General features: G+C 44.5%; 2 protein-coding genes across 4 annotated transcripts in view; one reads left to right on the plus strand and one right to left on the minus strand.

Annotated features, from left to right (window-relative positions):
* The window catches only part of depdc7a (DEP domain containing 7, paralog a), an 18920-nt gene extending 16493 nt beyond the window's left edge, over window positions 1-2427 (plus strand). For all 3 annotated transcript variants that reach the window (XM_041859589.2, XM_041859587.2, XM_041859588.2), the window contains exons 6-9: window positions 93-235; window positions 351-476; window positions 1240-1318; window positions 1513-2427. In XM_041859589.2, the coding sequence (XP_041715523.2) occupies window positions 93-235; window positions 351-476; window positions 1240-1318; window positions 1513-1727 (563 nt within the window). In that variant the 3' untranslated portion in view covers window positions 1728-2427. The remainder of the gene's footprint in view (window positions 1-92; window positions 236-350; window positions 477-1239; window positions 1319-1512) is intronic.
* A 5199-nt stretch (window positions 2428-7626) lies between these two features.
* On the minus strand, window positions 7627-22626 carry cstf3 (cleavage stimulation factor, 3' pre-RNA, subunit 3). The gene is made up of 20 exons (XM_041859586.2): window positions 22430-22626; window positions 21436-21537; window positions 21158-21253; window positions 16556-16588; window positions 15676-15773; window positions 15396-15462; window positions 15242-15276; window positions 15020-15146; window positions 14805-14882; window positions 14550-14712; window positions 14259-14368; window positions 14008-14124; window positions 13344-13562; window positions 12902-13004; window positions 11984-12053; window positions 11691-11886; window positions 11324-11477; window positions 8860-8954; window positions 8298-8358; window positions 7627-8195 (listed from the first exon to the last, which is right to left on the minus strand). The coding sequence occupies exons 1-20, from the start codon at window positions 22454-22456 to the stop codon at window positions 7996-7998; spliced, it is 2151 nt and encodes a 716-aa protein (XP_041715520.1). The 5' UTR covers window positions 22457-22626; the 3' UTR covers window positions 7627-7995.
* Between the last annotated feature and the right edge of the window lie 2904 nt (window positions 22627-25530).

A 25530-nucleotide genomic window follows, 5' to 3' on the forward strand; every position in this document is an offset into this window, starting at 1 on the left:
TAGCTATTTCTCTCATGAATTCACACAGCTGTGATTCCTCCCAGCCTGCCAGGGGCGCTAACACCTATCCTGTCCTCTCTGTGTGACGATAGTGAATGGGAAGAGGGAGCAGGTTCTGGAGGCCCTACAGCTGTGTCTGAAGCTACAGGACTCTCGCAGTAAAGAGGAGCTACGCAGACTGCTGCGATTCATGGCCGTCGCTGCCAAACCACAGGAGGTCAAACTGCACAAAGAGGTGTGTGTGTGTGTGTGTGTGTGTGAGAGTGTGTGCCAAACTACTCTGAGGTCATATCTACTAGCAGCCACTCTCTATATATGTAGGTAGATGTGAACGTTGTGTTGTTTTCCAGATAGAGAACCGGATGGCGGTGAAGAGATCTTTCTCTAGTGCCATCGTCTACAGCATGAGACTGGCCAAGGGGAAGGTTGACCTACTGGTGCTGTTTATGGTGGAAAACCACTGTGACGTCTTCAAGGTGTGTGTGCACTAATCTTTTATCAGACGCTGTGTGTGTGAATAGGTGAACGGGTAGGCGTGAGTGTCCGTGTGTGTGTGTGCATGTACGTGCATGCGTGTGGGTAGGTGGGTGATTAATATGATGTTTTGCACGTGTGTCTAAACTATATAGACTAAAGACCACTGGGTCAGTGCACTGAGGCTCTTGACACCATCTGTTAATAGACTGTTTACTACTCAAACAGTGGGATGGAGTTTGAATGGGACTTCATGAAAGACACTGATCTTAACACTCTTAGAAAAAAAGGTGCTATCTAGAACCTAAAAGGGTTCTTCGGATGTCCCCATAGGAGAACCCTTTGAAGAACCCTTCTTGGTTCCAGGTAGAACCCTTTTGGGTTCAATGTAGAACCCTATCCACAGAGGGTTCTACATGGAACCCGAAAGGGTTCTACCTGGAACCAAAAATGGTTCTACCTGGAACCATAAAGGGTTCTACCTGGAACCAAAAAGGGTTCTATGGGGACAGCCGAATAACCCTTTTGGAACCCTTTTTTTCAGTGTGTAATGCCTACATCTCAGCAGCATGAGGGTAGAGAGGACGCGATAGAGAATTGCAACACTAGAGCCTAGCCAAGCTGCCATATCTCTGATAGCTTTAATATTGGAGTCGAGCTCAAACAGTGACTACAGTTTGTAAACACAGAGTTCTGTGTGTGAGATTAAACAGATGAAAGCAGCCCTGATCACATGGTTTAACTTATTTGATCCTCTCCTTTCAGATTCCAGTGTCGTTGCACAAGCTTGTGAGCGATAGACTGACCAACATTGTGAAGGGGAAAGACCCACAAGTCTTAACAGGTATGTGAGCTTCTGGAAGCTGTTTGGTTTGTCTGTCTGTCTGTCTGTCTGTCTGTCTGTCTGTCTGTCTGTCTGTCTGTCTGTCTGTCTATACTGTTATCTGACAAAGCGTCACCTACCTTCTGTGTGTTTGTTGTGGTGAATGAAGACGTAATGCCCTCTCCCTCTTCCTCTCTATCTTTCTCTTCACTCAGGCTCTACATATTGCAGGCGAGTCAATGGAAAAGCGTACATGGAGAGCAAGCAGAAGACTACCAAAGAGGAATTATGGGCTCTACTGAAGACAATCCACGAAAACCCCAAACTGTCAAACAAAGAGAAGAGACGCTTGCTAGGACAGTTCTACAAGGGGCATCCTGAGATCTTTGTCCAGTACTTTGGAAGCAGATTGTCAAGTGATGATATATAGCTAACTAAGGTGATATTTAAGTGAATAACTAATGTATTATTTGTAAAAAGAAAAGACAGACAGACAAAGGTGGTGTAAATGTTGTAAAAATGCAGTGTACAAATATATTTAATTTACTTCGCTCATGTGAAGAGATGAATGTGAAAGCTTGAATACAATTTGAGAATTGTTTTATAATTTCACGTGGAATTCTCTTTCATTTGGCTGTTACAGGGCCATTCATCTCTGATGACATTTTGATAATATAATTTCATGCTCAAAATCTAAGGATGTCAGCCTTATGAAGTAAAGATTGTCTCAGAAGGAAATGAACCCATTTGCCCTTTCTTCGAATGCAGTTGGGACATTCAACAATTTTTTTAGAAATAAGTTCAGAAAATTACAGTCCCAGACAACTTCCCAGAAATATCATTTAAATACACCATTTAGAGACTACAAGTGTCTGTCAAAATATAATACATATTATTTTACATTTCTATGGTTCCTATGGCAACAGGCTGAACAAAAAGTGTAATTGAGAACTCTAATTGTGTGACAGATGCACATGGCTTCTAGTGTTATATTCCTCAACAAAACCCTGGGTCTGCTGCCACTTTGGGAGAAGGTCAGAAGAAGTTCTGCGTATCCTGTTTCAATGAATGTATTCTTTCTCTGTGGTTACGCAATAGGGAGATGGTGTGGGTAATAAAGATGAAGGATTTCAGAATAGGCTGACGTGAGGCCATCCAGTCTAGTCCACTCCCTGTCATGTGGTTCGCTCACACAATATCATTTAAAGTATAACAATGTCTGGAGATTGAGATCAGGCAGGAGGAAATTTGAAATCCCCAAGTTTGAGTCTTATTTATTTTCCCACTGTTGTAAACAGTCATTGAAATTCATATGGACCATCCCTCTGGGTCTTTCTGGTGTCTGTAGCCAACCAACAGAGTAGCGCCTACCGTAATAGAGAGACTATTGTTACTCAACAGCTGACAGTTACATACCTAGATTCATTCATTCTCTGGGTTTCCATATCGCATATCGTCCCAATGAAGACAGACTTCTTAGCCTGCATTCCACAACGCTACGTCAATATCTTGTTTGTCAAGGCAAAAACAACTTGGCTTCAGGAGAAAGATTGTCAACCAGTATAGTTATGCCTAATTGGTTTAACAGGTTCTCTGATACTGATGTGACTTAATGTCTTAGTTTAGCCTACTAGATCAGGAATGTGCTTGTCACAGTTTTCAGGGTCCCTAACTGCATCTCACTAAGTTCATTTAGGCTACCAATAACTATATTTACACATGTAGACATATTACTTGCTGAACTGGACATTACCCAGAGTTCTAGGAAAACTTCAAAATGTCTGTGTCATCAGTATTCTTAGTGAAATTAGGAATCTGACAAGATATTCCCAGTCCACACAGTATTCATTTAGGTTAATTTACCAATGCTTGTGTTAACTCCAGTTGAAATATTACTTTTATAAATTGGACATTCACCAGATTTCGAGGAAAGGATATATATAATGTTCGTGCCCATCAGTGTTTCTAGTGAAGTGAAGAATCTGACAAGACCTTCCCAGCCCACACAGTACTCAGGGTTTCTCAAAGGATGCTGTTGTCCATTCACAGACAGTATTCAGGGTTTCTTAAAGGATGCTCGTCTGTTCACACATACTCAGGGTTTCATAAAGGATGCTCTTGTTCTTTCACAGACAGTACTCAGGGTTTCATAAAGGATGCTCTTGTCCTTTCACAGACAGTACTCAGGGTTTCTTAAATGATGCTCTTGTCCGTTCACAGACAGTACTCAGGGTTTCTTAAAGGATGCTCTTGTCCGTTCACAGACAGTACTCAGGGTTTCTTAAAGGATGCTCTTGTCCATTCACAGCTGCAGACAAGACAGATGCCCGTCATACCCCAACAACACTTCACATTTAGAAAATTAAACATACTTCAAAGTCCACTACAGAATCTTGTTGCCAGTTTTGACTTGAGTCATATTCAGGTTTAGAGACATGTCTGATTAGTAGCAGGGGAAAAAGCCTAGTCTCATACCCTCTTGATAAAGCTACTGAATTCCACACATTGATGTTGGAATAAGCTCTTTTGGCCAATTTTAAAGAATTAACTAGCTACAAATGAATGGAACTAAAAATGTTCGTAGTCATCCCGTGACCCATAAGTGGGTCCCAACTAACAGTTTAGTAACTGCTAGGATACTGAATGCTGCATAACAATCCAGTTGATATAAGGGTCTGAATAGACAGCAGAGACATACAGTACCTACAGTGTTTGACACCCGGGTTACACAGCACATCCTGATATAGGATCTAAAGTCCTGTTTGAGTTTGAGACTGGACTCCTACAGACACTTCTGTTCTGTTGACTAATTAGCAGTCGCTTCAAAAGGAAAGGAAAGGATGTAGACTAGAGAGAGGAGTGGAGGAGAGAGAGGATTGGAGGAGAGAGAGGAATGGAGGAGAGAGAGGAGTGGAGGAGAAGGAGGAGTGGAGGAAAGGGAGGAGTGGAGGAGAGAGAGGAGTGGAGGAGAGAGAGGAGTGGAGGAGAGAGAGGAGTGGAGGAGAGAGAGGAGTGGAAGAGTGGAGGAGAGAGAGGAGTGGAGGAGTGGAGGAGAGAGGGGTGGAGGAGAGAGAGGAGTGGAGGAAAGGGAGGAGTGGAGGAGAGAGGAGTGGAGGAGAGAGGAGTGGAGGAGAGAGAGGGGGTGGAGGAGAGAGAGGAGTGGAGGAGAGAGGGGTGGAGGAGAGAGAGGAGTGGAGGAGAGAGAGGAGTGGAGGAGAGAGAGGAGTGGAGGAGAAAGGAGTGGAGGAGAAAGGAGTGGAGGAGAGAGAGGAGTGGAGGAGTGAAGGAGAAGGAGGAGTGGAGGAAAGGGAGGAGTGGAGGAGAGAGAGGGGTGGAGGAGAGAGAGGAGTGGAGGAGAGAGAGGAGTGGAGGAGAGAGAGGAGTGGAGGAGAGAGAGGAGTGAAGGAGAAGGAGGGGTGGAGGAGAGAGAGGAGTGGAGGAGAGAGAGGAGTGGAAGAGTGGAGGAGAGAGAGGAGTGGAGTAGTGGAGGAGAGAGGGGTGGAGGAGAGAGAGGAGTGGAGGAGAGAGGAGTGGAGGAGAGAGAGGAGTGGAGGAGAGAGGAGTGGAGGAGAGAGAGGAGTGGAGGAGAGAGGAGTGGAGGAGAGAGAGGAGTGGAGGAGAGAGGGGTGGAGGAGAGAGAGGAGTGGAGGAGAGAGAGGAGTGGAGGAGAAAGGAGTGGAGGAGAGAGAGGAGTGGAGGAGTGAAGGAGAAGGAGGAGTGGAGGAAAGGGAGGAGTGGAGGAGAGAGAGGGGTGGAGGAGAGAGAGGAGTGGAGGAGAGAGAGGAGTGGAGGAGAGAGAGGGGTGGAGGAAAGGGAGGAGTGAAGGAGAGAGAGGAGTGGAGGAGAGAGAGGAGTGAAGGAGAGAGAGGAGTGAAGGAGAGAGAGGAGTGGAGGAGAGAGAGGAGTGGAGGAGAGAGAGGAGTAAAGGAGAAGGAGGGGTGGAGGAGTGGAGGAGAGAGAGGAGAGGAGGAGAGAGGAGAGAGAGGGAGGGAGGAGGAGAGAGGCGGACAACCTCTGTCTGCCTGCCTGTCTGTCTGATGCCCGTCTGTCTGAGAGAGAAAACCATTGAAACACCTGTAATAACTCCCTACCACTAACCTACCGTATACCGTATATACACTGAGTATACAAAACATTAGGAACACCTGCTCTTTCCATGACACAGACTGACCAGGTGAACGCTCTGATCCCTTAGTGATGTCGCTTGTTAAATCCACTTCAATCAGTGTAGATGAAGGGGAGACGACAGGTTAAAGAAGGATTTTTAATCCTTGAGACATGGATTGTGTGTGTACCATTCAGAGGGGGAATGGGCAAGACAAAATATTGAAGTGCCTTCAAATGGGGTATGGTAGTAGGTGCCAGGTGTAACAGTATTGCTTCCGTCCCTCTCCTCGCCCCTACCTGGGCTTGAACCAGGGACCCTCTGCACACGTCGACAACAGTCACCCTCGAAGCACCGTTACCCGTCGCTCCACAAAAGCTGCGGCCCTTGCAGAGCAAGGGAAACAACTACTTCAAGGTCTCAGAGCAAGTGACGTCACCGATTGAAACGCTACTAGTGCGCACCGCTAACTAGCTAGCCATTTCACACCAGTTACACTGGCGCACCGGTTTGAGTGTGTAAAGAACTGCAACATTCGTCAGTTTCCCGTATGTATTAAGAATGGTCCACCACCCAAAGGACATCCAGCCAATTTGAGACAACTGTGGGAAGCATTGGAGTCAACATGGGCCAGCATCTCTGTGGAAAGCTTTCGACACCTTGTAGAGTCCATGCCCCAACAACTTGAAGCTGTTCTGAGGGCAAAACGGGGGTGGAACTCAATATATTGCACCTCAATATTAGGAAGGTGTTCCTCAGTGTAGTGTTTGAGTGAACCAATAGTGCAGTCTGCTTTTATCTGCAATTGATTGACTTGGGGCTACAGTAGGTGTCTGGTAAAGGGTTGATTGACTTGGGGCTACAGTAGGTGTCTGGTAAAGGGTTGATTGACTTGGGGCTACAGTAGGTGTCTGGTAAAGGGTTGATTGACTTGGGGCTACAGTAGGTGTCTGGTAAAGGGTTGATTGACTTGGGGCTACAGTAGGTGTCTGGTAAAGGGTTGATTGACTTGGGGCTACAGTAGGTGTCTGGTAAAGGGTTGATTGACTTGGGGCTAGGTTTCAGGTCCAGATAATATGACAACAACATGGTGTGGAGGGCACATTGTTAGTGTTATGATCTGTTATGGTACCTCTCCTTCAGAGGACAGTCAGTGTGAATAGGTTCAATAGAGCCTAGGGTAAGTGAACTACCAAACAACACCGTCTCAGTTGATTATCAGCCGTAGTGGACACTATTGTGTGCAAGGTGGATAAATATTGATGTAACCCTGTTTTAATGAACAGCAGGTAGATTTCCTCTAGGAAGCATGTTATTGAGTGAGTCTTCGTGTCCTTGGTCACATTAAAAATCACCTCTCCTCCAAACCACATGACTAGAGTACAGCCTGACAGTACAGCCAATGTACCAGTAAACAATGTATTCTAGTATGTATCCATGTGAAATGCACCAATACACACAGCTACATTCAACAACACTTTTTGATTGGCTAGTTTACCGTCCATATCGGAGTGTTACATAATATAAATTGTGAGGTTGTGTAAACAGGAAATAGCAGGTATTTATCAGTCCCCTCTCCACTTGTCATTATTTACATCATCTCTCACACGCCCTTAAGGAATGCGGTCAGTGGGGATTTGGACCGGAAGGAAGAATATACTATTTTTAAACTCACTGACCAACTTGTCCCCTCTCAACACACTAGCCATCACGTTTACTTTTTGCTTTAGATGCTCTCCCAGAATCTATTAAGTTAAGACAAATATAGGGCAGTTTAAAGACACTTAGATTAGCCAGTCTCTGGATTGATCTGATCTGGGTGTGATAGCGGCCTACATTGTACTCGTACGTAGATCACAGCCATGGTTACTAAGTTAATAACAGGCTGGTGGAGGTGACCAGAAGCCCTAACAGACAGGTGGGAGGTCTTATGATGGTCTGGTACTGAGCAGGTCCCAGCATCAAGGCAGGGAATATGATTAGATAGACGGAGACTGGTCTCATCAGGCTTCACTGCTGATGCATTGATACACACACACACAGCTGGAAATCTCTGGTCTAGACAGCTCCATGCTGAACCCTAGTGGTGACTATTAAATATGCATGGCCAAAGTGGTTTACTGTAGACTTTTACCCCTCAAAACATGATTGACCTTGAAATAATATTAAGATAATCTAAGAGAACAAAAGTCATAATTTCAGTAAAACAAAAGACAGGAGGCAGTTTTGTTTTGGTTGTTTTCTCCCGTTTGTATTGGAAGGAAATGCTTTCTCTCAATTTGACTAGAAAAACAAGTTGATTCCATTTGTCCATCACCAGAGCTCACAAGGCCAAACAGCTGAGTGTCAAATTAAGGGTTGAATTAAAAACTTTGTACAGTATTAGTCACCCAGCTTTAAAAAATAAAACTGTTAAAAAAACACCAAGAACAAAAAAACATTAAACACGTGTGTGTAGAGGGACCAACGATGGTTGGATAGAAAGAACCTTCCAGACAAACTTCAGACGAGTCCATTTGCCCTAAAAGGTCGACGTAACGGGTTTACATTCCTGTACAGAGTCCATCCCAAGTGTGCGTGTGTGAGTGAGTGTTCACCGGATCCTCTTCTGCTGGCGAGCGCGGTAGATGTCGTGAACGGGTGGCGCCACAGCGCCCTTGTCCTCCTCTTCATCAGAGTCTGCGTTGGGTCTCTTCAGTGACTTGGCCATGGCATGGTTCTCCATGGAGCCGTTCCCTTCTCCGCCGGCATCAGGCTGCCTGCCTGTTATCAACTCTACTGCTGCGTCTACAGCTGAGAGAGAGGGAGGGAGGGAGATATTAATATTGTGCTATTCAGGCAAAGGAACGTTTAAAAGAGGAGCTGGTGATTTCTGACAGTTTCAAAGTTACTTACTCTCTGGTAGTGTACATCTCCTGAAGCTCTCCATCAGTTCATCCACCTGCACAAAGGGCCCCTGTAGAAACACAACACCACAACATCAGTACAACACAACCACATGATATCACTAACAGTGAACGGTGGGGTGTTGGCACTGTGATATCACCAATAGTGAATGGTGGGGTGTTGGCACTGTGATATCGCCAACAGTGAGTAGTGGGGTGTTGGCACTGTGATATCACCAATAGTGAATGGTGGGGTGTTGGCATTGTGATATCACCAATAGTGAATGGTGGGGTGTTGGCACTGTGATATCACCAATAGTGAGTGGTGGAGTGTTGGCACTGTGATATCACCAATAGTGAATGGTGGGGTGTTGGCACTGTGATATCACCAATAGTGAGTGGTGGGGTGTTGGCACTGTGATATCACCAATAGTGAGTGGTGGGGTGTTGGCACTGTGATATCACCAATAGTGAGTGGTGGGGTGTTGGCACTGTGATATCACCAATAGTGAGTGGTGGGGTGTTGGCACTGTGATATCACCAATAGTGAGTGGTGGGGTGTTGGTACTGACCACGAAGCAGGTGGGTGGAGGCAGTAGCTTCATCAGGATGACTGCGGCCGGGGGGACCGGGAACACCCCTCCTGGAACAGGGTGCAGTCCTGGAGCTGTGGGGAGAGACCAGAGTATGTGAGCGAAGCTGGTGTGGAGCGGACTGTGCCCAATTTGACTAGAGGCTGGAGCGTCGGCCTTCTCACCCGCTCCAATTTCGCTCCAGTTGCGCTCACGTCATGAGCTCAGGGCATGCCCGGCCCAGAATGCATTTGTAGGCTACTTGTGTGCTGCTATAGTCCCTCTCAACACACTAGCCATCACGTTTACTTTTTGCTTTAGATGCTCTCCCAGAATCTATTAAGTTAAGACAAATATAGGGCAGTTTAAAGACACTTAGATTAGCCAGTCTCTGGATTGATCTGATCTGGGTGTGATAGCGGCTTACATTGTTTAGCCAGTCTTTTCATTAAGAAACTGTTAAAACACAGAGGTGCAAAATCAAGGTGACATACAAAGATGTGAAGGACCAAGAGCAAGAGAGGGAGGGTGGTGATGTGGTGTCCACAAGAATCATTGTGGAATGTGAAAAGACACGTATCCTGAAAGCATGATATGTTCTACGTGCTAACAGAAAGCAATGAGGTGGGTAGCTAGCTAAGTGTGTCATTGTAGCAACAAAAAAACAGATCTCTTAAAAGTTTCATTACTTTTCGTTCTATACAACAGGCCATGGTTGATTTTGGCCCAATAGGCCTGGCATATTACCTCTTTCAAGGAGCTTTCCGTTTTGATTGGGCTATTTTACCTAAAAACCTTTAGGCCTACCAATAGATAAACAAATAAAACTACTTGAAGGGTGGTTAGCATCCCCAGTGGCTCTGCAAGCGTGGAGAGGGTATTCTCCGCTGCAGACCTGCTCTCCCAGCAGCATCACATGATCCTGAAGCCACAGACTCTGGCCAAACTCCTGTTTCTAAAAATGAATTCAAAGGCCTAATGAGGCATTTTTAATTTCATTTTTATTTAATTATGAGTAAGTCAATTTATAGACTATAATAAATTAATTCAACGAAATGTTGTTTAAATGCTGAGCGCTTAATGTTCATGCCAGCCTAGTGTGTCGCACTCACAAATGTTCACAATGTATTTCTTTGTAGGCTATAGCCTTTAATCTTTATTTTTATAATAGGCAAATAATAATAATAATAACAACAACAATAATAATAATAGCCTAAATAATTCATTTGCGTTCCTTCTTAGGCTCCCTGTCTGGCTCCTGACCTATTTAGAGTGTTTATATGCTGTTTAATATGACATGTAGCCTATTTGAAATGATGAGTGCTTCTTACAGTCACCTTTTCCTGTTGTTTATTAAAATACTTTTCATTCAAATCATATGGTTTGGGTTCAATACTTCAAAATATACAGCAAATTTGTAATGGCAGTTTTTTTTCTTGTGAGCAAGGAGCGGTTTTTAGCAGAGCGGTTGGAAAGGACATGGATCCCGGCTCCGTAAGCGATGAGCAGGATCTCCAATCCGCTCACATACTCTGGGCAAGACACACCTTATTGCACTACATCACTTAGGGCAGATTGAGGATTAGAGACACTACTAAGACCATTTGGTGGTATACTAGGAGCTGGTTGGAGGGTAGAGGGGGGAGGGGGTAAGGTACCTACAGGTCAGGTGTCATGGCTGGTAGGGGTAGAGGAGGGGGTAAGGTACCTACAGGCCAGGTGTCATGGCTGGTAGGGGTAGAGGAGGGGGTAAGGTACCTACAGGTCAGGTGTCATGGCTGGTAGGGGTAGAGGAGGGGGTAAGGTACCTACAGGTCAGGTGTCATGGCTGGTAGGGGTAGAGGAGGGGGTAAGGTACCTACAGGCCAGGTGTCATGGCTGGTAGGGGTAGAGGAGGGGGGTAAGGTACCTACAGGTCAGGTGTCATGGCTGGTAGGGGTAGAGGAGGGGGTAAGGTACCTACAGGTCAGGTGTCATGGCTGGTAGGGGTAGAGGAGGGGTAAGGTACCTACAGGTCAGGTGTCATGGCTGGTAGGGGTAGAGGAGGGGGTAAGGTACCTACAGGTCAGGTGTCATGGCTGGTAGGGGTAGAGGAGGGGGTAAGGTACCTACAGGTCAGGTGTCATGGCTGGTAGGGGTAGAGGAGGGGGGAAAGGTACCTACAGGTCAGGTGTCATGGCTGGTAGGGGTAGAGGAGGGGGGTAAGGTACCTACAGGTCAGGTGTCATGGCTGGTAGGGGTAGAGGAGGGGGTAAGGTACCTACAGGTCAGGTGTCATGGCTGGTAGGGGTAGAGGAGGGGGAAAGGTACCTACAGGTCAGGTGTCATGGCTGGTAGGGGTAGAGGAGGGGGTAAGGTACCTACAGGTCAGGTGTCATGGCTGGTAGGGGTAGAGGAGGGGGAAAGGTACCTATAGGTCAGGTGTCATGGCTGGTAGGGGTAGAGGAGGGGGAAAGGTACGTACGGGCCATGTGTCGTGGTTGGTAGGGGATCATCTGGTTGGTGTCAGGTTTGGGATACTCTGGTTTGCGGTCAGCCTCGTCCTTTTGCGAGGGAGCAGATGGGGTCACCACCGTCTCCGTCTGGAGCAACGCCGCCAGTTTGGCACGGGACACGTCCTACACACACAGGTTAACATCATAGAATTATAAACAGTTATCCTTTCCCCTCACGATTGAAGAGTTGAACAAGACAGAAACACACAAACGGTCCACTTGTTTTATAGACATTGATCGATTTCTATTGAAGTCTTCAACCCTTAACAGATGACGCGGCCATAGCAGTCAGCATCATCTTTCTGTGTAACTGTAGAAACTACCAGTTGTACAGACCTTGTATCCGAGGGCTTTGAGCTCGCTGGCGGAGCAGGGGTACAGGTCCATGAACTTGTATCTGTCCACCAGCAGGGCTGTCTCCTTGCCTTCGTACTCGTCCTTGAAGGCCGTGAAACGCCGGCGCTCCACCTTCAGGATACTGGCAAGGTCCCCGATGTTACTCTCAAAGGCCAAGAAACGCGCCCAGATCTCACTGAGGGAGAGGTGTTGATAAAAAACACAGGACCGTCAATAACACAATAACAGACACAGATCTGATGTGGGTGTTGTAGGAATGTAATTCCTCATACCCAGACTTCTCTGGCGACAGGCTTCCCGAGGTGAGAACACGCTCAAACAGAACTCTGGTGTTGTTGTCCTCTGGAGGGGGGGGAAGAGAGGGAGAGAGAGGAAGAGAGAGAGAGAGAGAGAGGGGGGGAGAGAGAGAGGGGGGAGAGAGAGGGGGGAAGAGAGAGAGGGGGAAGAGAGAGAGGGGGGAAGAGAGAGAGGGGGGGAAGAGAGAGAGGGGGGAAGAGAGAGAGGGGGGAAGAGAGAGAGGGGGGAAGAGAGAGAGGGGGGAAGAGAGAGAGAGAGAGAGGGGGGGAGAGAGGGAGAGAGAGAGAGGGGGGGAGAGAGGGAGAGAGAGAGAGGGGGGGGAGAGAGAGAGAGAGGGGGGAAGAGAGAGAGAGAGAGAGAGAGGGGGAAGAGAGAGCGAGAGAGAGGGGGAGAGAGAGAGAGAGAGAGAGAGAGAGAGAGAGAGAGAGAGAGAGAGAGAGAGAGAGAGAGAGAGAGAGAGAGAGAGAGAAGAGGCATTCAAACTCATTAATCTACCATTATGTTACAGATAATGCCTCAGCCTCCCTCTCCTAACTTACAGCACAACAACCCCATATCTATATACGTCAATGAAATAAACAAAAACACCAGCGTCTATAGACTGCCTCTGCCTGGGTTTTATCTAGTTTGACTATACCAGTAATTGCATCGTCTATGGATGGTTCTCTATTTACTTTTGATAGAGGATGTCACTGGGTTTATGTCATAGAGAGAATAGAATCAGCATGCTTAACAAAGACTGATAATGGATCCTCTGTAGCCTTCCAACACCATCGCTTAACAACTATACAATCTCAAGGACTGTTGCCATGGCAACTACCCATGGTTGTTTTATTGTTACACAAGAGGGTGAATGACAGTCTCAATAAATGAATCCATCACTTGTCACTTACCATTAAGGTGTGAGAGGTAATCGATGTATGCAAGTATATACTCTGGAATGTCTCCATATTTCTTCAAACCCAGCTCAAATATCTTAAAGGCCACTGATTTGTCCTGTGAGGGAAGGTAACGGAAGACCAGTCAAACACTGAGAAACAGAATTTTCCCCCTTATAGTCAAACACTGAGAAACAGAATGTTCCCCCTTATATTCTCTCTCAACGTTCCACTCTTGGCACGTGTTTAAGTCTAAGGCCGCAGACACACCAACGCGGATGAAATCGTATATGCATTAATCAATTGTCTGTCAAAAGTTATTTTCAAGTCAACTGTTTTCGGTTGTCCATCATCCGTCAAAGGATGACTCCCTCCCATTGGAACAACCATTGGCTCAATACGGAATTTTCAGACCCAAAATGTGTGTGTGGCCGTAGCCTATGTACAGTCCACCTACCTTACTGCAGTAGTACTCCATCAGTGCTGCAGTCACGTAGACGTGGTGACGCGTGCGCATGTCCTCCCGGGCCTTCTTGAAGATGATGCGGCCCGACTTGATGCCCTCGGCCCGCCTGCCAAACTTCATGTACTGGATGTAGACCAGGGTGGGGTCGATGTCCTCGATGGCCAGCAGACGGTTGTAGATGCTGTGGACCTTTTCATGCTTCATTCGACTCTGACAAGAGGAGAGATGTGGGTTCGCTCATTCATCAATTAAATGCCTGTCAAACATTTCCTGGACCTCTATTCAACATTCATTTACTGGCTCACACTCCACTCCACCACTTAACTCAACAAGACAGTAGGATTGCTCCGGAATAATCAAATCAAATAATCTTAATAGGAATTAGACGAGACAAATGAATAAGTCTGCAGTAAGAGATACACTAATCACTTATGGATGACAGTCAATTATATCAATTTTTCTATAAAGCCCTTTTTACATCAACAGATGTCACAAAGTGCTATACAGAAACCCAGCCTAAAACCCCAAACAGCAAGCAATGCAGCTGTAGAAGCATTATACATTTCCTTGGCAACTTTGACATCTTCATATTACGACCTCATGTTTTGTTTTGGCAAGTGGTCCGTGACAGATGATTGGTGTTTGTGCAGCTCACCTCCTCATAGTCAGCGAATGAAAAGTACAGCAACATGTTCTTCTTCAGTAGAGTTCCGATGGCGCGCTCGTAGATGTTAGCTGCCTCGTCACTGAACACCTTAGAGTTGTTCATGTCCTGAGGAGAGGAAGAAAGAGTTCAAGGAGAAGTTTGGCATTTAAAAACCATATACCAGTAAGGTCTAAAATAACAAACGTGGAGGAAACCCAGTTCCCATTAGGATACATTGTGTCATCAGTGGCCTTGCTTACCCCCTTCTCTGCCAGTAGTTTACTGGACTGGTCCAGATACTGGGCAGCCTCATACCACACGTCAGGGTGATGACCCAGCACCAGCAGACACTGCTCATAGGCAAACATCACTGCAACACGGAGCACAATTACTAAGTTAGGGCTGCAATGCTAGCAAAACCTCGACGCAACACTGGATATGTATCAACTTTACTGTGCCTGTAATATCAGTGATGGCATGCTATATCAGGTTCACACACACAACACCCTCAGCTATAGGAATCACTGTGCCCCCCCCCACCACACACACACCTCTCTTAGTGATGAGTGTCTGGTCCTCCGTGCGTAGCGGGTTGCTCTTCTCCCATTGGATGTACTTCTTCCACATCTCTACCTGCACCGACTCTTGGGGGGAGTTCTGAGGGGGCACCGAGGGGGCGTTCCTATCCAGACCCTTCATCACAGTCTCATATTCCTGAAGAGACAACATCAGCTCACAATCATTCATGGTTTACCAGACAGTATGCATCAGTTTCCCTCCTCATAGTGTGTTTGTGAGTACCTTACCTTGGCCACTCTCCTAGCGTTCATGTAGTCTCTGCTGCGGTCCTCAATCATCTTCTTGGCCAGATGTACGTTGATGCCCTGTTTGTACAATACCAGGCTTCTTAGTACCACTGACAGATGATATATATCAATGGCACATAAAAGCAATGTTCTGCTACCCCCCCATGGGGTTCATTATTCAGCCCTCCATAGGGGTCACAGGTCATTGGTCTTACCTCCTCATACTTGCTGTAGTCTCTCCAGAGCTGCTCGATGTTGATCATGGGGTTCACACAGCCCCTCTGGTAGACCCTGCGCACCGCCGTGATTCTCTGGTTCTCAGCGTACGAACCAACAGCCTCACTGGAAGGACACAAGGGTAGGGAATGAGGGACTTTTCCTTGAAGTACGTACTTTTTAATGGAAAAACTAAGTATTGTGTGAAGAGTAGTACTTACACTCCTTTGAGGAAGTTGATGTAGTCCACCCATATCTGAGGGGAGAGCAGAAGAATTAGAGGTCATGGCTTGGAACCCCATTTCAGCCTACCAGATTGCAAATTTTTTACTAACTCATTTTAGAACATTTAATTGCCAATATGCTTTGATTTACCTGGTAGGACATGATCTCCATGCCGATTTTATCCAGCGCAAAGTCATACGCCTGCGCCATCTTCTCTCTGGTAATGGCCAAGCAGGGCTGGGTTAGGACTTGTGTTACATCACAATATCAAGACATGCACTGGGAACATTTGTCAAAATAGGGTGTTGCGTTATCACTGTGAAATGCATTGCTGAATGGTTAAGATGGTGTGTGAGCACAACACCAAGAGCCCCTGGCCCTCACACTCTGTCCCCCTCCAATTCCTTTCCTGGGTAATAGGTGAACCTACTTGTAGCTGGGTAGCTTTCCTTTGGTCTCTCGGACGTAGGAGAGGTAGCATTTCCACAGGTCGATGTGCAGCACTTTCATCAGACATCTCTGAAACAACTACAGCAGGAGGGAAGGGACACGTTTCAAGTATTGAAAAACATATCAGTCTACTGAAAAGTAATGCTTCAGACAGAGAGTGCACTCAATCATTCACAACTGTCATACTGTTGGGCACTGAGAAATAGACATGCTAGGTGATTTGTAGTGTGTGTGTTTCTGTGTATAAAAGGGGAAGTAGTGGATTCCCTCTATGGAGGGCTGCCTAATGGATAGTGACCTAATGCCTACCCAGGCAGGAGAACCAGCAGAACACAGCTCACTGACAGACAGCAGCCACACTACCACGGCTGGAGATATAAACAGCAGTGTACACAAGGGCTTTGCAACACGCTGCTGCTGTTAAAGACAACCTACCCGTGGTGAAAACGAGAGAACTACTTTTCCCTTCAGTTTCAGGTGATGGATAACAGACAGCAACAACACAGTAAAAACATCTGCATCAGATGGAATAGTTTATGCTGCTAAGTGTTTAGTGTTGCCTGTGACTTAAACAAGTGGCAATAAACAATCATTTGCCACTCTTGTGAATTGTAGATTTTCTGTTGTACTGCTGTAAAGCATGCAGCTACATTTTATGGGTTTGGCTTGATCATTGGTGTATTACAGTGGTGACTTAAATGGCTTTTTCAGTTGTTAAGGGCAACACTGGATGAGTCAGAACCATGTTGGTTTCCATCCAGTGACAGGGAGGTGGACCCTCCCTCAGAATCAACCAACCATGGCAGTCTCAGTCTCCTGTAAGGCCAATGGGAGGGGACTTTGGTATGATTTGCACTCACCTTTTCTACCTTGTCATAGTTTTTTGCCTTGATCTGTGGACAGAGTGTAAACGAAGTGTTAATTCAACAGGCAGGTGTTTCCATTGTATATATGGACAAACATGCATGCATGCAAACTCCCTCTTACACACACACACAGTCCCTTTCAGATCAACAAAGTGAATTTCACACAAGAAAGACCATTTCAAGATCAATTTTGTAAGATAAGGGATTTATTCTCATTGTACATCATGGACCATACATGAGTCACATGATCAGCCAGTTGTAAGAAAAAATGAGTTTTGATGTCTAGACATATTGTTCCATGGGGTAAAGAAAAGGGCTGTGAAGGAATCTGTGAATACCCACCCTTCCCAATAAACTGTAGCCTTAGAAAAACAAGCTAAATAAAAACATTTTCATCAGCATATAAAAAGCAATCGTATATTAGCCCCTTCGCTACACTGGAAAAGACCACACTCGTGCCAATCACTAAACACGTTACTGACTGTCAGCCTGGCCAGGCATCAAGGTGACTCTTTGACTGACAGTGGCAGGAAAGAGGCTCCACACCGTCAGGCAGCTGATGTTTGGTGGGAGAGGGAGTCCTCAATCCGTTCTGTCCCTATTCCAAGCCCTGTGGAGTTCCAATCCTCCCTCTACACAGGCCTGCCAGCATAGACCAGTGTCAGCAAAGCAGAATGAGAAACACCAAGCTTTACTGGCGCTACCGGTTGGCCTGGCCCTGACAAAAGGCCTGTTTGTGTGTCAGGCCCAGGGCGCCCAATGCAGCCTAGCTGCATGTACTGTACTGTAGGCCTTCTGTTGTTGCAACTGCAAGGCTAGTAGCTCCTAAAAATATGACGACAAAACACAGTAACAAGAAACATTCAGGTGTTTGAATGGGAGAATACAGTTGAACTTGGAATGAATCCTGCCCCGATAATTCTAAATCTGCTTCTTTCCTTCATCCATTCTAAGAGCAATACAGCGGAATGTCACTAAGCCCACAGGTTGGCTTTCAGCTTATTGTTGTGAAAGCCACTTAAGACAATCACTGATTAGAGGGGCTATCAAATAATCTGTCAATGTTAAACATAGCCTAGGCCTAGCAGCATAAAGCTTGAACAGAAGTACTTTTTCAAGATTAACAGAAGTACTTTTTCAAGATTAACAATACTCAGTGCAAGAAAATAACTAATTCAATATGTATACATCTAGAGGTGGGAGGTATCATTGCAAGATCACAATGAATAATTTCACATTTGTTCAAAGAGTCAGATCCTAAAGAGAGAACTTGGCCTGTGGCGACTATAGCCAATGGCGACTATGGCATTGTAGTGATAAACATGACAAATAACACTAGTTTTACACAGACACAACATGAAACAAAATTGTTTATTACCAATGATTTATTGAGGTAAATCAACTTGAGATAAAATCAACATAAAAATAGCACACAGAAAATGTAACCCCAGCCTTGACAGCTGCATGCTTAGAAAAGTACATCCATGTGACAGTGACATAGCTTTAGGTAGGCTATATCGAAAAAATCTCACCTCCAGGGCAGACACACACAATCTGTAGCCAGCATACATTGTCATTGCATGCATCTACAGCACCCCATGGCTTTAGCACTCACTACCAATAGTTTGAGCGTCTCACTCAAGGTTGTTATAGCAGCTACATGAGAACCAGACCTGAAGACACTACAAAAGAGACAGTTGACTAAAGCACTTCTGTTCTATTTCGGTGCAGGCAAACCAGTCGGGTGGGGAATTAAATAAATATCAATCCATCCAATTTTGTCTAAGATGATTATCTAAATCACATCAACCAAATAAAATACATTATATTAGTAATATGGCCTTTTATCAGGATGTCACAACTATCTAGGCTACTTGAAAGACCCAGGCTTAAAAACCCAAGAGCAAGCCCATCAACACAGGAATACTTCCTTATGCACATTTGTAACATATCCATAAAAATAGCTTCCACAACATTAAACACTATTCCAGTTCTCCATGCTACCATAAGTTCGCTACCAAATAAGCATTCACTTTACAAGCACACCATCACTAGGCCTACTACCTAACACGCATTCAGCAGCCAACAAAAAACTGAATTTACTATGAACTAGGAAGGTGACGGGCAATTTCTGTGGGATAATCAGAGGGCCATGCCTAATGCTTACTTTAAAATGGGATTAGTTATGGGGAAAGGAGGAGGTTGTTAACTGGACTGCAGTAACCATCAACACCATAAAGAAAAGATGCAATAAGTCACAGTACAGAGTTCTGGTCATTTGTTTTATTAAACAGTATGCAATTTAAAATCACTTTCTCAACAAACCGCAGGGTACAGTCAAATTGAGTACAACGCAAGTTATGCATTTCCTTATGCTTGTGCATGCACAGACCAACCGCTTGAGAGTTCCCCAAGGTGAGTGAAACTGTATTGAAACGAACACAAAAAGCACAACGTAAGTGTGAAATGTGCCACAAAAAGTCAAATCTGACCCAGAACCAAGACAATGGTCCCCTAAGCTGCACCTGTATGTTAGTGTCTTGCAATGTGTGAATTCACACAAGTGAACGCCTGAATTCCCAATAGTGGATTGTTAGTGTATAACTCTTTCACAAGCACACGTTATTTTCTTGAAAGGTTAGTGGGAAAAGGTCAGATATTCAAACGTATGATTCGTTTTCTACACATTAGCAAAAAAGATGGGGGACTCAAAACTAATAAATTAGATCCAAACTAGAATGTTGATGTTACTGCAGCAAAGAACAAGGCAGCAACTACCATACTATTTGACAGGTTGCTGTTAGAAGAACTCAACTCAAAACAACCAAAGCTTAACAAAATTAGTTAATTTTTTTCCAGGTTACTCACTATGTTGAGGCAAATGAAACTGGGCTAAAAAAAGAATATGGCAACCTCGATTTGACTGCAGTCTAGATATAAATCAAAGGCTATCCAAACTGGAAGGGTAAAACAAAAAGGATAGTTTTAATGCAAATGACCAACTTTAACTATGGTACATAGTTATAAACAAATGAAGTCAACAGGTGGTTGAACTTTTACAGAATGACCTACAGGCTGTGCTAAATGGTGTTGAATGAGGCCATTCTAACTAGGGCAGCAGTGTATAGAATGGGAGAGCTTCTAGACTCAAAAACAATGTGCCCAACTCCTCACGGATGTGCACGGTGCAAATACCCCACGGTTTAGTAGGATTGTATTCCAGTCACTATGCACCTACAAATAAGGTGACGGTCTGAACATTTGAGACTATTAGCCAATCTGGTATCAATCAACTCTTAGACAAGGGGTGTCCAATCCCAGTCTTGTAGGGCAGCAGTGTCTGCAGGCTTTTCCCCTCTAGTCCAGCACCACCACACCTGGGTCACATTCTGTAGCCACAATTAACAGGAGAAAATACTGTCATCTTATTTAACACCATGGAATCAGCTGTATTTGCACTGGGCTGGAACAAAAGCCTGCATACTGCAGGACCAAGATGGGACACCCTGTACTAGTCAACTCCTGTAGATCTGAAAGGAAGCTGTGGGTGTAAAAAGGGAGCTACACAGAGCATCACCAGTTCACATACTTCCACTCAATCCCTTCAGACCTACAAGTGAGGCTTGGGCTTGATTTTAAACTGGACACATGAGCTGCTCTCCTCCCCCAGACTTCCATTCACCTGCTGTAGACAGCCCAGGGCCCAGAGACTAGTTGGGATCAGAGCTGTGTGTAGCGGGCATCAATTAAGGCACAATAATAAAAATGAGGCTTGGTCAGTCATGCTCTTAACTCACATACTTACCCACTTTATCCCCCTACAATAAGTGGATTACAAGCATCCATGTGTATGTCTAAAACTAATGGAATACTAATTAAATGATTGAGCTTACGTATGGATGGGGGTTTAAGGCTCATCTAAGATGTAAGCACTATTGCTTGGTCAGGGTAGTAGGCAGGAATGGGAGCAGGTACCACCCACAGAAATAAAAGGTAAGGAAACCAATGTAAGTTTGTAATTTGGGTGAACTATCCTTTTAAAGACATATTGGCGTAATGTGGATTCTTTGCTGGGTCAAAACCAGGGTGAACGTCAGCCTATATATAAACGGGGATATACAATATTACAGCTTTGGACGTAAACATAGATGGCCTGTTGGGGGTAGGGGGGCACACCTGTGCTGGGAAAAGTGTTAAGTTGGACACAACATTCACTCATACGGTTTATGATCAAAAACAAAAATGACCTCAAAGAAATGACACAGGAGGCAATAAATAGACACGACAAGTGAATAAAAGGCTAAAGCACTCCAATACCATTAAAAAGTTTTAATGCTGTTGCAGATCAAACATGCAACAAATGCACCTAACCCCATTTAAAGACGTAGAAAATAGATGTTCTTTAACCAAAGAACATACAGTCTGCTTCCTGAAAAATAAATGGTTAAGATTGTAACCTAAACCCCTCGTACTTTAAAAAATATATACAATTTAGATGAAGTGGACCTATTTGTTGTGTGAAAGTCACATTGTTGATCCTGTTAGGATATGCACACCCATGCACACGTAGTTGTGAGAAATTGATAAAATATTAACCTCCGCTTCAATGAATAGTTTCCAGAATCTGCCCGAGCTTGGGAACTGGGCAACAAGTCGTTCATATGTCTTCCTTGCTTTGTCTATAGGCTGGTTCTAAAAGGGTAGAATGCATTCACATGTACACTTGTTGACAAACAAGTTGAAACAGTCCTATATGACACATTTGTAATTGTTCTGTTAGATCCCCACCCACCACCCTGTTGATCCCCACCCTCTCCCTCCCTTGACCCGATCGATTACCCCAGGTAAGAGGAAGCAACCCTGAGTCACTAAACCTGTGCTTCTCGAATCAGAATGCTCCATGCGTCAAGGTCATATGGGTTTTCTTCCAACTTCTTCTCTGCTTTCTTAACCTTCTCCGGGATATACTCAGCTGCCTGCAAGACGTAAAAAGATGATTGGGGTTACAGACATGCATACACTGCAACAATAGGTGGCTTGGGAAAATCAGTCAGTGTGCCAATATTATAGACAATTTTAAGAGTACATTTTAGAAGAGCTCGTTTATAATAGACCTACTACACTTGTTCCTTAACAGTTTGGACTTTCTTTAGCCACATAAAAAAGCGAGTAAAACAAAGGCAAACACGAGGCAGTGCTTGCTTGTTTACGTGGTTAGCTAGCTAGCTACTAAGGTAGGTAGCTAATCATGTAAACATGTTACACAATTGCACAACTTCTGACATAGCTAGCTTATTGAGTGAACGGTGCGCTCAACTGTTGAAATGCAATACAATGTGCACGCATTGCATACGCTTTAACTAGTTAGCTAACTAGTGCAACAAAAAAGCGCGGCCCAACTTCAACAGTAATTTTACCTAGGTAGCTAACGCTAGCTTGCAAGCTAACTAACTAGCGTGTTTATTCTCAACAGGCCAAACGCTAACTAGCACACGATAACTAGTCGTGTTAGCATGAAGTTCTTTCACACGCAGACCATATCAGGTTGTGTTACCTATACTATACAAGTTAGTTGACGTTAGTTAGCCGTTTGCCATTAATTTACGACCAAAATCATTGGCAGGTTACCTAGCTAGTACGTAATTAGCTTAGCCGCAGATATCTCTCAAAAGGGAAATGTAATTGATTAGTTAACTATTTCCACTAAAATATTGTCAAGAATGTATGGTAACTATGTAGAAAGCGCTCCCAATCTACATTAAACGGTATCTAGAGTGTAGGCCTAGCTAGGTAGTGAACCATCATGCAACACGAGTGAAAATGTAGCTAACTAGCAACCGTTCGCTACAAACAACTGAAATGATCTACCTGGTCGGCGGTTGCTTCCGTGGACATGACTGGTTACGTTTAGTGTACCTATATTACAAATTGCAATAGCAACAGTATTTAAACATACAAATATTTAATTAAAAACAGCTATATCGCATGATGCACGATGACTCCAGTAGCTATGCACACAGTCTGCCCGCTGCTGTGACTGGACGTTTTCTCAAAATGGCGTATGTGAACGCTCACTTCCTTAAGTTCTGGAGGAAGTCACCTCTACAGACAAAAAAAAATCACATTTGAGATTGCTTTGTACAGCATTTGAATGTTTTATATATCTATGTGTATGGATGAGACCAATATTTAGAACAAAATGTTTAATTGCATGTGCATAAAAAAGCCATTGAATTAACACATTTTAATCACTAATGTAATATCTTTGATAGGATGTCTGGGTCATTGAATTAACACATTTGAATCACTAATGGTATGAATCTCTTTGATAGCTATGACAAAGTCAGTACAGTATTAAGATAGGCTAAAACTGCTTCTCCAATAGAAATCCCCGATCACACTTGTCACGTCATGGCGACGTTGAATAGCAAAGACGTCCATTCAAAGGCACTCCTTCGATATAAAGTTGTTTTTGACGAAAATTAAAACGTGTCAGTTTGTCACTTTCACAAGTTGAGTAATAACATGTTCAACCACTTAAGACATTGGTTCGATTCTAGATTGTACCTTTAGATTTCGAGAAAATGAACAACTAAGGAATACTTTTTCACTTTTCTAATTGGTCTGTTTCGCAAGCGTTCCCGGAAGTCTCGCGATGCGCCTCTGGGTTTAGAAACTGTGGCCATGACGTCTGGATCCGAAAATTGTCTACATAGCTAGTTGTTGTAATATATTTTTCAGACAGCAGAGGGGGACAGAATGCAAATCAACACTGTGACTACATAAACAGACCATATCAATCGAGCCCAGAGCTCATCATCATACGTACACATTCTGCTAGAATAGTAATAGAAAAACATTATTTGCACTTACTGCAATGCTCACTTTAGGAATGATTACCGAGAGCAAGTCCATAGGGTGACTACAGGGTGTGAGACGACTGACTTCTTCTTAATGATTGAACATTTATTTGCTTTTGATATTTTTTCTTTATTTAACTTGGCAAGTCAGTTAAGAACAAATTCTTATTTACAATGACGACCTACACCGGCCAAACCCGGACGACGCTAGGCCAATTGTGCGCCGCTCTATGGGACTCCTAATCACGGCCGGTTGTGATACAGCCTGGAATCGAACCAGGGGGTCTGTAGTGGCGCCTCAAGCACTGAGATGCAATGTCTTAGACCGCTGCGCCACTCGTGAGTCCGAGTTGTTGGCAAGTTTGGGGAGTGATTGATTACGTAATCAGTTACATTTAAACCTATTACAAAAAACTGTAACTAATCAATTAGGTCACCAGCAAACATATTGTAATCAGAACAGATACTTTTGAAAAACTAGATGATTACTTGTTGGATTAATTTTAAATTCAGAAAGGATGTTTGCGGGAAAAAAATACATTTACAACACCTTTCTGTTTTCTCAATGACATTTAATTCAGCATTGAAAATAGGCACACATTTAAGTTTGTTCAACTTCAGTGAGTCTGACCACAAGTCAGGGACCAAAATGATGGCACACCAAATGCGTTTGATGGATCCTCTTAAGGGGAAAGTAATCCAAAAGTAACTGAATGTAATCAGATTACGGTACTACGTTTTTGGGTAATCCAAAAGTTACGTTACTGATCATCATTTTGGACAGGTAACTAGTAACTGTAACGGATTAGTAACCAACCCTGTATGTAGGCTATATCATTAATTGAATTGAGTGCTATTTATTGGCCCCTAGGCTTGTTAGTGTGGTGCTACAGTGACCATAATATGGCCGAATTCCCTGCAAAGACTGGGAGCTAAAGCAGCTGAACAGACATATGCAAGGCTTACAGGGCAGCGAGAGCGGAACCCTATAACCCTCCTCACACCTGTTGCCTTCACCAGCTGAGGCCACTAGTCGAGCCAAGCCAGGCCTGGGGTTTGGTTTGGTTTGTCCCCAAGGATGGGGCTGGAGGCAGGGACAGGAGCTGTCGCTGCCAGAGATGGGGGCTGGGGCTGACAGTTGCCTGTTGTCGGATTAGGTTACGGTTGAACCCCAGTTGGCCACCTCAGACAGTGAGGACTGTCGTTGTCAGGCTGGTGCCTCCAGGCTGTTTGTGGATGTGCTGTGTATTTGCTTGTCGCTCTCAGGAAGAAAAAAAAATATCTGCAAGATTCCACATCGTCTTCAGATCATTTCAAATGGCTGCTTTGGGTGGGCTTCTGCATTCAGACTGCGTGTGTGACATGAATGTTCTGAATTTCTGAAGAAACTGAAGAATAAACTTTTAGGGATAGGATTGTGCTTTGTCTAAGTTTTGGCTCCGGGGTGAATGTATTTACTTAGTCTTGGGTTATTGTACACCACTGAATCTTCTATTTTTATAGATCTCTTTTTGTCTATGACATGTCAGTCATTAACCCAAACAGCAGAGACACAGTTAGTAAGGATGAGCTGTAAGTCTAATCAGACAGATTGGTTGTCCATTCAGCCTTAAGTTCAATCTCCTTACCTCCAGACAGTGGCTCGCCATACTATGATTCAGTGGCTTTCAGCTCCAATACACCATACTATGATTCAGGGGCTTTCAGCTCCAATCCAAGAGGGACTCGATGCTGGATCCTATTGTCCTCTCATCAGCATTTCATGTGGAATGAAGTGCCAGGTGACATAGCAATCTAGCACATCATGAATTAGTTAGTTATGTTGATCTAGGTCTATAAAGTGTTGAGTAGAGTGAACCAGCATACATTGTGGCCCATGAGTGAGAACAGGACTTGAAGGCCGCCTATAGAACGGTCATTGCTGTTTAGAAATGAATGAGCCATTAGCTGTTGTTGATGATCAATTCTCCCCTACAGGACAACCCCTTTTGCCGGCAGTGCCTGACACATGGAAGATCGGACAAAAACTCAACCAAATCAGACTTAGCCAGGCTATACTCAGAGCTTTTATTTCACGTGCCAGACCAGATGAGGCAAGAAGCTGGTTGT

Source organism: Coregonus clupeaformis, unplaced genomic scaffold (assembly GCF_020615455.1).
Source record: "Coregonus clupeaformis isolate EN_2021a unplaced genomic scaffold, ASM2061545v1 scaf1549, whole genome shotgun sequence".
Lineage (NCBI taxonomy): Eukaryota > Metazoa > Chordata > Actinopteri > Salmoniformes > Salmonidae > Coregonus > Coregonus clupeaformis.

Bases quoted from the DNA above. Each gene is read 5' to 3' on its own strand.
- cstf3 (XM_041859586.2), bottom strand. From the start codon at position 22,456: ATGTCCACGGAAGCAACCGCCGACCAG. The intron at 14,883-15,019 runs GTAAGACCAATG...TTGTACAAACAG, and splicing joins ACTACAGCAAGTATGAGGAG to GGCATCAACGTACATCTGGC. The intron at 14,713-14,804 runs GTAAGGTACTCA...TTGTCTCTTCAG, and splicing joins ACGCTAGGAGAGTGGCCAAG to GAATATGAGACTGTGATGAA.